The 14,257-nt window shown below is 44.6% G+C and overlaps 1 protein-coding gene across 1 annotated transcript in view; it reads right to left on the bottom strand.

Moving 5' to 3' along the window:
• The window catches only part of DOCK5 (dedicator of cytokinesis 5), a 215,655-nt gene that overhangs the window by 114,985 nt on the left and 86,413 nt on the right, over nucleotides 1-14,257 (bottom strand). The window contains exons 4-5 of the mRNA XM_082624873.1: nucleotides 11,053-11,108; nucleotides 8,585-8,681 (exon numbers count right to left, since the gene is read on the bottom strand). Of these exons, the coding sequence (XP_082480999.1) occupies nucleotides 8,585-8,681; nucleotides 11,053-11,108 (153 nt within the window). The remainder of the gene's footprint in view (nucleotides 1-8,584; nucleotides 8,682-11,052; nucleotides 11,109-14,257) is intronic.

Below are 14,257 nucleotides of genomic sequence, written 5' to 3'. Positions count from 1 at the left end.
ATAGCATTCCTTTTGATACACAAATATATATCTTCCCCTATATACTATGAAACCACTTCTTTTTTATTTATAGGTGAAAAGTCATGATATATTTGTATACCATACACTTCTAAAATGACAGGGTAAATTAGGATCTGCTATAAAAACAAGGCAAAAACAAAAAAAAAGCCACACAAAGAAGTGGCTGATGGCTGTCCAGCATGTTCTTCAGTGATGCTCTTCTACGGCAATCCCAGGTACAGACGCCTGGGTCAGGTTATCGACTAGAATCAGGGCTGAAAATATCCAAGATACTCGTGAACAATGAGTAAACGTGGAGTGAAGAGCCCTCAGCCTAAGTGGGGGACACTGGAGACATCAATGGGATTAGCAGATGTGGTAAGAGCCCTGCAAGAAGTTCAAGGTTCTATGAGAACACAGAAGAAAGAGACGAAGAACTCATTTTATCTGCGATTGCAATACGCTCTGCTAATACCATTGATCTGAAAAACACAGAACGTGAAAGCTGATTAAAATTCTGAAACCGCCTACATTCAATGCTTTTAGCGTTTTCTGAATTGCCTCTTTCTCATCAGCCAGTCTTTAGAAAAACATAAATGAGACTTTTAAAAGCAAAGGTAAAACGACCTGTTTTTTTTCATTCAATTCCACATAAAATGTTCCAACTCATTGTCTTTCTGAGAAATTAAGCCCATAAAACTTTGCCTTTCAAAGCTGCCAGGCAGAAAGGGATCTTTTTTTCTTCTTGCAACCTATTTTTCTACTCCTAGTTAGTTTTTTTTTCAATGTTTTCTCATTTTAATTAAGATATTAGGTCTCAGAATATGGTAAAGAAAGGGCTCCGAGACTCAGGGGATCCTCTATGAGACAGCGCTTTGTTTGGGCCATATATTCACAAGTTCTTGGTCTCAATTATATCGGACACTATCCAAAGCAATTTAATTATTGCCTGTCCATATCAGCCTGCTTTGCCAAGAGTTCCCCCCCACAAGAAGGATGAAGTTGGCCATTCTTTTCTGGTTCACTTTGCCAAATTAATTGTGAGTAGACACGCTGGAACACACCAAAGGAAGCGACTTTCCCATTGACTTTAAGGAAACAGATTTTGTTGCCACATTCCTAAGATTGTTCTACATGGATGTTCTATGCAGTAGCTGGCCCCTGGCACTTTCTGGATTCCTGGGGAAGCAAATGAGGACAGGTGAGGAGAAAATCAAGCTCTCCCCATTAACGCCAGGAGCCAAGGACTCAGGTCTCCATCTTTCCTCCCTGTTACACCCAAGCCTGCCCATTACAGAGTGCCTTTTCTCCTGTCTCTAGCCTTCACTAATCTCAGTCTTTTTATACTAGCAGGCACTGTCACAGAATTCAGGAGGGCAAGGAATGTATTTAATAATTTCTTTGATCCTCTCCGCAGAAGAAGCCTGGGACACAGCAGCGACCGAAAAACAAACTGTGACTGCTTGAGCTTAAAATAACACTCTGGTTTCAGTTTGAGGAATAGCTACACAAAATAGAGAAATCTAAATATTCTTCTAACTAGACAGTAAGGATATGCCTGCATTTGCTTAGAATTTATCCCTCTTTTCTACCTGACGAACTTTGAGGTCTCACTTTTTACATTCTATTCTGGGTGTGTGTGTTTTTTTTTTTAAGAATTTCTAAAGAGAAGAAAAAAGGGACAAGAAAAAAAGAAACAAACAAACAAAAAAAGAAACAGCTTTATCTTCAATAGTGGCAGAAATACAGAAGCCATCCTTTGAGTAATTTAGAAATTCTGAGGGCCACTAAGACAATGGCACCACCCCACTGGGTGTCAGAAAACCTCGATTCTATTCTTCAGTTTCTTTCCCACAGAATGCAGACCAGAGTCAAAAGCCTCTTTCTCTGGTCCTCCACCTCACCGCTCCCTCTGCAAAAGAATCAATATTTCCTCTGTTCACCAATCTCTCCTTTTCCATTGTAAACCTTCTTTGCTGAAAGTACAGGGGACTTGGTCTCTATCTCTAATTCCATCACTAACTTGCTAAGTGACTTTGAGCAAATTATTCCCTCTGGGATATGCCCATCTGTAAAATCAGGGGACCAGCAATGAGATCCATTCCCAGGGATAAGCGTCTTCAAGTCTATGGCTGAGACATTAAATTCAATTACTCCTCCAAGCAACTTCCTGATTTAAATATATCTGACTCGGACCATCTCAGTCCTGATGGACTCACACAGTGTGGTGGCGCTGTATCAAATTTCCCCCGTATACAGCTCCTCGCAATGAATCTCATGTCTTTTCTGAGTGTCTGGACCTTCCGTGAACCAGGATGGTTGGTGTCTTGGTCTTTCTGTGTCCTGTGCTGCGCTGACCCTTAGCTCCAGGAGGACAGGAATCCGCAGGGGCCCTGCCTCTCTTCCCATCCATCCTAGTGCTTTTTCTGTCAGCTAAAGGCTTGGCCTGACTAGCAAACGCTCGATTTTCAAAGAAAAGATTTCAGTAAAAGACAGTTTTTGCCTCTGGAAGTAGCGCAGGAAATCCTGGAAGCCAGGCACCAAAGTCAGAGGAAAACAAAACCGGAAAAACATCCAAAGCGCCACCTCTGCCCTGTTCTGGCCATCGTCCCATCTCCTCCTGCCTCTCGTGAGAGCCATGCACCAAAGCAGGGCTTGCACCTCACAGGTGAAATGCCCTGACACCAGGAAGAAGCTTTCTATGGGAATTTTCTGTCCTTAGTAATAAGCCATCAGACACCCGGTTTCAACCTTGAGATCAGCTTAATTACACTTCACAGCATATGCTCCAGCAGCCAGTAATAACCACCAGTTCAAAAAGATTAGTCTTGAGTAGCTTTAATCTGCCTGGATATGCAAAGATGGGATGAAAGGGCAATTCATGGTGTCCGGGCAAGTCTCCCCACCCCCGCCTTGGTGACAGGCACTTTCTCTGCTCTAGATTTTTACAGGACTGTAGGCCAGCCCAAGGTTCTATTTTGCTGGTAAATTTTCAATGAGAGGAGATCAATCCTTTCAACGAACTGCATTTTAGCAATTAAGTTCACTTGGTTCAACAAGATGTATGAACCACCCTGCACCATCAGGCTCTTCTGCAATCTCTTTTCCATAAGAAAATCGATCAGGTTGAGTCTGCCAAACTTGTATGAACACAACAGCCTGGCTGACCAAACCTCACCAAACCATTTCGCCCACTGCAAGGTGGGAAACAGCACTGCACTTAATCTCAGGGTGAGGCATTAGAGAGTATGTTTATGATGACCAAACACCTCAGAATTCCTGGGACAGCTCCTCTTCGGAAAAGTCTTGTCCCAACGTCCCCACACATATACTCCAACTTGTCAGTTTTCAAGACCTGATTTTTAGTTGAGAACACAGGATAAGTATGATGTGGGGTGCAGATCTGTGCGTATTCAAAAAGTATAATTGGGTTGTCCCTGGAAAGGTAAACTTAGATATTACATCCAACCATCGTGTAGAAATCAATGCATAGGGGTCCGCCCTTCTAGCTGAGGCAACTCGCATGGTAGGGAAGAAGGAAAAGAAGCCACGTTCAGCTCACTGGATCTACTTTTCACGGCTGGGGAAAACCACAAGATCCTGAGAGGCAACAGAAAAGAATGAATGGAATACTTAAAAACTATCCACCTAGCTAGCTAAGTGACTCTAGGGCTGCCAGGGAGCCCACTGGGTAGGCAGCAGGCACACCCTTAAACTACCTCAGGGCAAAATTCCATGTGGATCTAGTTCTCCTAACACTTTTCAACATGAATCAGCTCTTTCCTGAAGCAGTGCAGTAAGGGGAGAGTCAGGGGCTGTCACATTTTGCCGACAATGTGCAGGCACTGTCCCAGGAATGTGACACAGATTATCTTATTGAATTCTACAGCAAATCGGCAAGGCATGTGTAATATATAATTACCACTGCAGCCGAGGAAAGGAAAACTTGGGAGGTCAAAGGACTTGTCTTGGGCTGTAAAATCCTCTCGTGGCACACCCGGACCCAAAATCCCTGCCTGCAGAATCTGTGTTCTTTCTGCTTGGGTTTGTTTGTTTGTTTGCACTAACTATTACTGGGTTTGTTATTTTTTCTGAATATAAAAGTACATACCAAGTAAGGGAGCAAGTCAGAATTTTTCTTTTTTTTTTTTTTTGGCCACGTGGCGCAGCCTGTGGGATCTTAGTTCCCTGACCAGGGATTGAACCCAGGCCCTCAGCAGTAAAAGCGTGGAGTCCTAACCTCTAGACCGCCAGGGAATTCCCAGCAAGTCAGAATTTAAGAACCAACAGCCTGTCTGACCCCAATGCCCCCGGTTTTGCCATTTCACCAGGCAACCACGTCCTGCTTCACAGTGTTCCCTCCCTTCCTGATCAAGCACCGAAAATGCCCGGTCAATAGGTTCCAATGGAGGATCAGCAGTGCAGGCAAAGCTCGTCAGAAACTGCGGTGCATTTGCATGCAGCATCTGCTTGCTTCCCTTTTCCTTTCTGGAATGATCCGTCTCTTGGACTGGAACCTAAGCTAAGGAGCCTCACTATCTACGGGGAGAAACACATAGACTAGCTACTGAGTGCTCAAGGTCGCTCCGCCTAAGACCACAACACAAGACAAAGGAAATGACCTTGGATAAGGGGGGACAGGGAAGGGAGCTTCAGAGTCTCCCAGTCTGGCCAGAGGGAGGACGTCCAGGGCGGAGACTGCTTCCAGCTAAGACATCAAGACTCTCATGCTCATGTTTGCAGAGTCCCTGATGGTCTGCCTGCGCGATGATTTCTTTTTATACCCTCACAACGCTATGGAGTAAACAAGGCAGGTTTTGCATCATTTTAACAGATGGGTAAAATCCAGCAGACACTTGGAGACTTCAAGCACTTACGTCCAAAACCAGAGTCAGTTAGGGCACAGCCTGGATGAGAAACCATGTTTCCTAATTTCTAGTCCCCTGTCTGTCCCCTATAGCTTGCTTCTTCTCCAAAGCATACAGGAAAGATAGTAAATTAATAAACAATACTAATATAACAAAGAGAAAAAAGGAACATGTGGGAATTACCATTTCTTCTTTCTACTCTGGATGGGTGGGTTCCTCTCTCCTTGGCATGGCCGCCACATCCCCACTTTAAAACATGTTTATGGTAATTTCACAAGGTTATAGTATGACTGCTAAAAAGAAATCACAGCTATACAAATATCTTTCCCTTCTAGAATAATTACCTGTGTCTACATGGCTGGGCTTAACCTGGTTAGTGGATTCCATTTTCCTCTCACTTAAGACTCTGTACCTACCTCCTAAATTTCTCATGAACTGAGACTGAAAAGAAGAGAACTAAGAAATGTGTTGTAGAGAAAGACGGAGGCTCTAGGACGTCTTTAAAGACACCAAACACAATGCCTGGTTTCATAATCTGTGGGAGAAAATGTGTGAGAGATAAAAGTACTGACGTAGATTAGGAAAACCTGTATTCATCTTTACACAGACTGAAGGAACTTACACACAGAATCAGAAAGCAAACACCAATAAAAATGCTTGTGTGGGGCCTCCCTGGTGGCGCAGTGGTTAAGAATCCGCCTGCCAATGCAGGGGACACGGGTTCGAGCCCTGGTCCGGGAAGATCTCACATGCCGCTTGCAGAGCAACTCAGCCCATGCGCCACAACTACTGAGCCTGCGCTCTAGAGCCCATGAGCCACAGCTACTGAGTCCGCGCACCACAACTACCGAAGCCCGTGTGCCTAGAACCCATGTTTCGCAGCAAGAGAAGCCACCGCAATGAGAAGCCCGCGCACCACAATGAAGAACAGCCCCTTCTCGTCACAACTAGAGAAAGCCCGCGCGCCGCAACAAAGACCCAGTGCAGTCAAAAATAAATAAACAAAATAAATAAATTTATTTTTTAAAAAAAGTGTGTGTGTCTGTGTGTGTGTGTACGCGCGCATGTCTCAGGGCAGGGGGGTGATTGAAACCTACAGATCTGGGTTCCCTTAACTTTTTTCCCAGTGAATCATAATATTTAAGGCTTGTTACTTTTTTTTAAAATAATATTTATTTATTTATCTAGGCTGCGCCGGGTCTTAGTTGCAGCACGCAGGATCTTCATTGCAGCATGTTTATTTGCAGCACGTAGGCTCTTAGTTGCAGCATGTGAGATCTAGTTCCCCAACCAAGGATCGAACCTGGGCCCCCTGGATTGGGAGCGTGGAGTCTTACCCGCTGGACCACCAGGGAAGCCCCAAGGCTGGCTACTTTGACATACAGATTTTTGACAAAGCATTTCAGAAATTCTGCCTGAAGTGAACTGTCAATGCTTCAGGAAGGAACAGAAAAGAGAAAAAAGAAAGCCAAGATTTCCATTTGAAATGGATCATTCCTGAATGGGTGAGCATGCTCTCCAAAGCAGGAGCAGATTCTCAGCCCTATCAACTGATTAACATCCCCACAATGAATGCCTTTTAGTCAACCAATAGCAGCTATAAGCCATCTAAAAAATAACTCACAATAACAAAATAATTATTTTATGAGACATCAAGATTAAGATGGGAAATGTGCTGCCCCCCGAGAGGAGGGTGGAATTTTCTTTTTTCTTTTTTTTTTAAAGTTAGAACTCAATTCTGCTATTAAATAGTGGAACTTCCACATAGGAAATCCTCAACGAGAGCTTAAAAGATTTTGGAAACACAAATACATGAATCATATTTCTTCCTCCCCAGCTCACTTATTTCTCATTCCTAGTCAATAGCAGACTTGGCACAATTATCTGTGGACATGTACTAGACACAGATCATGAACTAAGCACAAGAGTTGTGTTTTAGCAAAAAGAAAACTCTAGCTCATTCACTCTCTACTCTTGTAGATTACAGCTATAAACATCTCATTTCCCAGTACTGATTAGCTAATACATTTTCCACCACTCACCAACTTCCAGAAAGACTATGTTAAGGAACTAACCCATCCATCAACCTTGTTACATCCACCACTAACCAATCAATGAACCGGAACCAGAGAGTGCTTTCAATAGAAGGACAAGATGATCAATGTAGGCCAAAGGGCTTAACACAGCATCTCTCCCCAGCTTGTGATTTAAGAATTTACAGGTTAGCTCTCTCCTCGATGAAACATAAAGAGATCAAAAGATCACTTGCATTACAAGGCACTGTGCCCCAGGGGCCACATGATTGGTTCAGGAGGAAGTGCTCCCATAGTCCAGAAGGAAACATTATGGATTGGTGTGTTTAGAGACACATTATGAAGAAAAAAGGACTTCAGTGGGGCCTTGAAGGATGGGCAGGCGGAGAAAAATCACGTGCTTTTCCATAGAAGGGGTTGGTGATTTCTATTGCTGTGCTCCACCCTGGGAAACCAAAGCCCTGGGAAATGAAATATCTTATACTAACTGCTAGAAGTTATGCTAGAATGAGTTTTGATTCCTGTTTTTAGTACAATGGTTTAGTGAGGTGCTCCCAGTTACTTATTAAGATTGGCTTTTGAGAGTTAAAATGTAGAATCAATATATGACTGAAAAAAACTTAGACGAACTAAGCCACATAAGGAAAGAGACTGGCTCCCAGGCATTGAGTCGAGTCCTGACTAATCTCATTCACACATTGGGCCAGGGAATATATCAGTACATTCATAGGAATTCTTAGTCAGCCATGGAAGCCTGGAAGATGCCTGCAGAAGGCAAGACCTAATGATGCCTACCCACAAGGTCTCCAGGAAAGAGGAAACTTTAGAAAACAGTGTCTATGCATTCACAGTGTCTGAGAAAGGAGCTTCCTGAAGTAGACATGGGTGCAGGCTTGCTGCCGCCAGACTCAGAGTTCTTGGCCTCCTGCAAGATGGCCGCCCCAGGTGTTCTCAGCCTGATAATATTATTAAGTGCTAGATTTACCTTGCCTTGATTGTAAACCCACACACAAAACTTGTGATTATGGTTTATCAGGGAGAGAATGTGCTGGTTCCTGTGTCATTTCCCACTGATCTGGCATATCTTATTAGCATCCTAAGGTCAAACCATTGTTGTGAGAAACAGTACTATGAGTTGGCCTCAAAAAGAAGACTATTCAGAGCATGGTTTAACGTGATTCATGTTTCAGCATCGGTAAGGTACACAGAAGGTAGAGAGTGAACCCTCATAGGAGCCCTCATGGGGCTGAGCACTGAAACAGTGACAAATGTCTATTCACTGGGATACACACAGAGGCTAAGAGCAGGTCCCTCAATTTCCCCATTGATAAACTGGTAATAATGACAGCTACTTTATAGGAGTGTTATGAGGATTAATAGCTCCTGGCACTTAGCAGGGACGATGTGTCTGCAGTTCTTATTATCCTTATAACTTTAGGATCAGCATGCGAGTTGGGAAAATACCGACCTCATGATTATGCCCACCTCCTCCACCACCCACATCATCAACGGCTCTACATGGCGAAGATGGGAATCTGCTGGTTATCAGCCATTGCGCTGTCCAGGTAAGATACACCCACTCCATACAGAGAGCTAATGAGTGGCCGATCCCTTGCAACAGAACAGATGGGCTGAGGGCCCAGGAATAATGCCACAGGCTCCAAGCACCAGGGGCAAACTCACCACGTAGAGCTTGCGCCAGATGACGGCCCATTCCCGCAGCGTCGAGGTGAGCTCCTGTACCAGTGGGAGCTCCCCGGGAATCACGGTCTCGTGCTGCCTAAAGAGAACAGACAGATACTCCCTTCACTCTGGGTGGATCACCGTGGCTTTTCTTTTTTTTCTTTTTTCTTTTTTTTGGCGGTACGCGGGCTTCTCACTGTTGTGGCCTCTCCCGTTGTGGAGCACAGGCTCTGGATGCGCAGGCTCAGCGGCCACGGCTCACGGGCCCAGCTGCTCCGCAGCATGTGGGATCTTCCCAGACCGGGGCACGAACCCGTGTCCCCTGCATCGGCAGGCGGACTCTCAACCACTGCGCCACCAGGGAAGCCCCGTGGCTTTTCTCGATGGAGGTCATGATTCCCACAACTCAAAGATGGGAATGGGCTGTTTGGGCTTCAACCAAAAAAAAACACCTTGTCCATTTAGGGAAGGTTTGGGTAGAAAAATTTTACCACGTCAAGCAGCTGAGAAAAGAGAAAGAGCTTAACACACCACGATTCTCGAAATGAACGGATACAGAGCCCAGCCTCTATCTCCCCATTCTGGATCTTTACAGGAGCTTCAAATACCAACCAGGCTGGCTGCAGCAATTGCCAGGGATGGAAGCCCAAATCCAGTACTTTCGCTGCTTCTGCCAAACAGCCATTTCATTAGGGAGGGTGGGTGGGTGGAGAAGTGTTCATGGCACAAGGGTCCTGGGGGCTTGGAGCCTCACACAGGACCTGCTGTGGGACTAGGTTTGCTTCTCACCTGCTGGCTCACTGCACAGAAAACGTACATATACCCAAATCCCCACTTACAGCAGACTTTTAACAAGGCAAACCTGACATTCATGCACATAAATCCCGTCTGGTATTTTTATGATTAGCAAAAGGAGAAAAGGAGAGAGCGAAAGCAAGCAAACAAATGGGGGTTAACGGTGGGATTGCCAGGCGTAAATAAAAATACAAGACACCCCATTAGGTTTGGATTTCAGATAGATTAAAATAATTTTTTTTTTTTTTTTTTTTTGCGGTACGCGGGCCTCTCACTGTTGTGGCCTCTCCCGTTGCGGAGCACAGGCTCCGGACGCGCAGGCTCAGCGGCCATGGCTCACGGGCCCAGCCGCTCTGCGGCATGCGGGATCTTCCCAGACCGGGGCACGAACCCGCGTCCCCTGCATCGGCAGGCAGACTCTCAACCACTGCGCCACCAGGGAAGCCCTAAAATAATTTTTAAGCCTAAGTACGTCTCAGAAAATATGAGACATGCATGTAAAAAATTACTTGTTATCTGAATTTCAAATTTAACTGGGCATCCTGCATTTTACCTGGCAACACTAGTTGGTGGAAATATGCCCTCAACCCTGCCCTTCCACCAACGTGGCTGTAAGTGACCCTGGAGGCTGCCTAGGAATCAGAAAGAAGATTCTCCAGGAGGGCAAGACAACTGCTTTTCAGCCCTGATTATGTGTGAATTTGGGCACGTCTCCATCTCTCATCTATAAAACAAGGGTGCAGAACTTATGGCTGAGAATGTTCTCTGCCGCTGTTAGCTAGAGTGCCTCTGTGACCCACTCCACACTCTCTAACGGCCCTGGGATTCCTGCTCCAGGCTCTCTTTATTCCCTCCTTAACTGTCCCACCCGCTGGCTCACCAGCTAAGTGGATTTTCTCTGCAGAGCGCATTCACACACATTAGTTAGTTCATAATTTCATATCAAGTTCATGACCTACGTGGGGACAGATTTGTTTTCTCTGATTTGCAGGGGGAAAGCCCCAGGTGCACTGACTTGTCCAAGGTTCAGAGCTGAAGAGTGCAGGGTGTTGTATGTTCACCTATCATCCCCCAAGGTTCCCAAACAGGCGGCTCTCAGGTCTTATGGGCCAAAGAGCACCAAATATTTATGTACGTGCACACTCACGCGCGCACGCGCACTCATACATACACACACACGTGCACGCGATCAGTGAGCAGCCAGTGTAAGAGGGAAAGTAAAGGCCCTCTCCGTTCATTATCTGTCTTTACTGTTCTGTGGGAGGAATAAGTATCAAAAAAGAAAACAGGGCTTCCCTGGTGGCACAGTGGTTGAGAGTCCACCTGCCGATGCAGGGGACGTGGATTCGTGCCCCGGTCCGGGAAGATCCCACATGCCGCGGAGCGGCTGGGCCCGTGAGCCATGGCCGCTGAGCCTGTGCGTCTGGAGCCTGTGCTCCGCAACGGGAGAGGCCACAGCAGTGAGAGGCCCACGTACTGCAAAAAAAAAAAAAAGAAGACAGAGAAGGAAGGATGTCAGGAAAAAGTTTTTATTCATTTCCCTTTCATCCGAGAAGTGGAATTGATGAGCTGAGACAATAATGCACAAAATGATATTTTCTGACTTCATAAAATCTATAAGGATATTTTACAACTTCCTCACCTGTTAGGAGTCTTCCTACGTTAGAACTTACCCACGGTCTTCTACAGTGGCCTCTTTCAAATGGATATACGTTTCAGGGAAAATACCCTACGGAGAGAAGAACTTAGGTTAGGTGGCCGTAAAAATCTCAGCCCAAAGTAAAGAGCGCAGACAGCAGCAAGGATGAGTTGGGGAGGGGACAGGACGCCTGGACAACAGCTACAGTTTGCAGTCAAGGTTGCGGGACATCGATGACATCACCTGCCTACCTAAAGGAAAGCAAGCCTGAAACACTGAAAAGGTATAAATTAATCCCTGGGTTCAGAGAGCATAAAATAAATGCTCTGTAAATGACCAGGCATACATGCCCGGGTCAGCTCAGAGCTGCCATAATGGTAAAGTGTTTCATAGTGAGATCCTGAAACCCCTCCAGGTCCTACATGCCCTGATATGTTTCCCTTAAAGGGTTTCATATAATTACTGAGATGGAGGGCTATGTACTTACTGGCCCGTAAAATTATAGTGATTTTCTAGAGTCATTCCCCTCAGCACTTTCACTTAAACAAAATGCATGGAATCAATGAGGACTTGTTATCTGGTTATTTTTAGCACTTTCCAGTCTCAAATTGCTCTCCATTCTATGTCCCTAAGAGGCAAGTGGACGTCAGTATTGTGACATGGCCCGTGGGAGAACTAAGCCCAGAAAGACCTAAGAGAAACAATGGAAAGTGGTGGGTAAAAACTGCAGAACTGAAGATTGGATCTAACCAACAGGAAGCAAGCCATGGATGTGAGTTTTCGTAAAACCCGAAAGCTTCTGTTATTCAACCACATGATATGCTCTTCAATAAACAGAGACACTGCCATCTAGAAAAGCACTGCTGGTCCCTGTTTTATGGTACTTTTCAGGCCAGACCAGGAGAAGCAGAAGAAGCTGTTCAGCAGGCCCCATTGGCTCAACAGCTCATAGCCCTTGAGCCTGTAGAAGTGCGACCACACGGACACCCAACGTCAGGGGAGACTGACCACAAGGATGGGAGAGGGATAGCTCACTCCCTGGGAGGCTGGGTCAGGGATGTGTGTGTACCCAGTGATCCTTAATCCATTCAGAGCCAGAAAACGAGTGCATTTCAACCCGGGCTGGTCTTGCATCTAGTTTGATGTGCTATGTTTTTATCTGAGCAATTCTCTCCTTTCTCTCTTTTAATCCTTTGCCAGTAAAACAGGAAACAGCAAGAAAATTTGAGACTGTGCTGCTCCCAGCATTGGTGATGACAAGGTGGATCCTGACACTGCTTGAGTCAGAAGCAAAATGGCCATCCTTTCCCGCCAGGCAGGAAGAACCAAAAAAAAAAGTACAGACATACCCGCCCTTCCTCACTTTGAGAAACGGGCAGGTGTGGGGCATATGGTGAGAAAGCATTATCCCCATCTTGTTACTGATGAAGACCCAGAACACACCTAGAAACAAGGTAACACCGACCTCTCTCATTATAAGGACAGGATGCAGAGTGATTTTGGAAAACCAATCAAAGAGTTAAATACAAACAAAAATTCAATGTGGTGTAATTCCTTTGGGGCCAGATTAACGGGGTTCTGAAGCTCCAGATCCGTCCTTAGGATGCCTAAGAAACCTTGGGTGTTTCTTCTATCCGCTAGGTTGAGGTAAATGTTTTGTTGATGACGATCTTTGTGGAGAACCAGGCTTGGATGCCCAGCACTCACCTTGATGGCAGGACGCTGAGTGAAATAAGCCAGACACAAAAGGACAATTACTGTCTGATCTCACCTGTAACATGAAGGACCTAGAGTAGTCAAATTCATAGGGACAGAAGTAGAATGGGGGTTAACAGGGGCTGGAGGAGGGAGGAAGGGTAAGTGTGTGTTTCATGCGTACAGAGTTTCAGTTTGGGATAATGAAAAAGTTCTAGAGTTGGATCGTGGTATGGTTGCACGACAATGTGAATGTACTTAATACCCCTGAGCTGTCCATTTTAAAAGAGTTAAAGTAGTAATTTTTTTATCAAGTATATTTTAATACAATAAAAAAGTTGTCCAGAAATCATAAAAAGGTGGAGCGTTGAAACCACTCAAAGCAGCAGTTATCAGGAGCCATGTTTGCAGGTTAAAATAAGATGTAACACTGCTGGTCCCAAGGAATATCCTGGCAGAAGAGTTTTCAAATCAAGAAGATAAAGGACCAATTAACTGTTTCGTACATCTATAATCTGATGACTGGTCTCCTAAGAACTGGGAGAAATGCAAAATAGAAACATTCGTAATACAAGTGGCTTATTTTGTGATGTCCAAGCAGATCATAAGCAGATAATTTATATTGGGTATACAGACATGATTTTCATATTAAGAGAGTATCTATTTTGTTGTATTTTCACTCTGTTACTTGCAGGCATCATCTTTCCATGATAACATAGGTCCACTTATAGCCATTTAATTGTTCTGGTAAATCTGAGACCGTAGGCCTTTTCCTACACCAATCTGACACACAGAAAGCCAGAATAAACCTAGGTAATATATTTGTGATTTACAGCCTATCTCTCAGTTTTGCTTGTGCTTTCTCAATGCAACCTACCCACTTGAGGGGGAAAAGAAATGAACTAATGATTTTCCAGATATTGCCCTTAACCATAATTCCATAATCCTGCCAGGATCAATAATTAGTTTCTGCAAAGCTCTTGGCTTCTTCCATTTGTAAAACCACTAGCATGTTTTATCACCACTCTAACCGGTTAGGTCTGCTTGTAAATAACACCAAAAATTTCCATTAAAACAATAGGCTTTTCAAATAGCTCTTCCCCTAAAGAGGCAAACAAGGAAATAGCATTAGGAATAGCATTTCAACTAGGCTGGATTCCCTAATGAAGGGGTGTCAAAGTTGAGCATAATTCATGACAGCTGACTTGGAATTCCCTGTTTTTCCTACTAGAATGGTATTTCAACTTATAAGTCAACAAGGAAATGCATGGCCCTTGTTTGTACTATTATTTCACTGAACTACAAAGTTTAGTTATCAAGAACTAAGAAAAGCTCTTACTGAAATAATTCTTTTCAAGAGATTGGAAGTTTAAAAGGGTTTCAAAAAAATTTAAAACACACCGAGACCTTGTCATTTAGATCTTAGCGAAGCACCCCATCCACTCACTTTCCAAAGCAGACAACAGATGGATTCTGATGTCTAAGGATGCCTTAGATGATGCTCCGAAAAGATTCTTACAGACTGTAGACTCTCTGAAAGGGAA

Source organism: Mesoplodon mirus (genome assembly GCF_964341445.2).
Source record: "Mesoplodon mirus genome assembly, chromosome: 1".
NCBI classification, from domain to species: domain Eukaryota; kingdom Metazoa; phylum Chordata; class Mammalia; order Artiodactyla; family Ziphiidae; genus Mesoplodon; species Mesoplodon mirus.
Note: the sequence above shows the minus strand (reverse complement) of the source record. Positions and strands in the feature narration are given on the sequence as shown.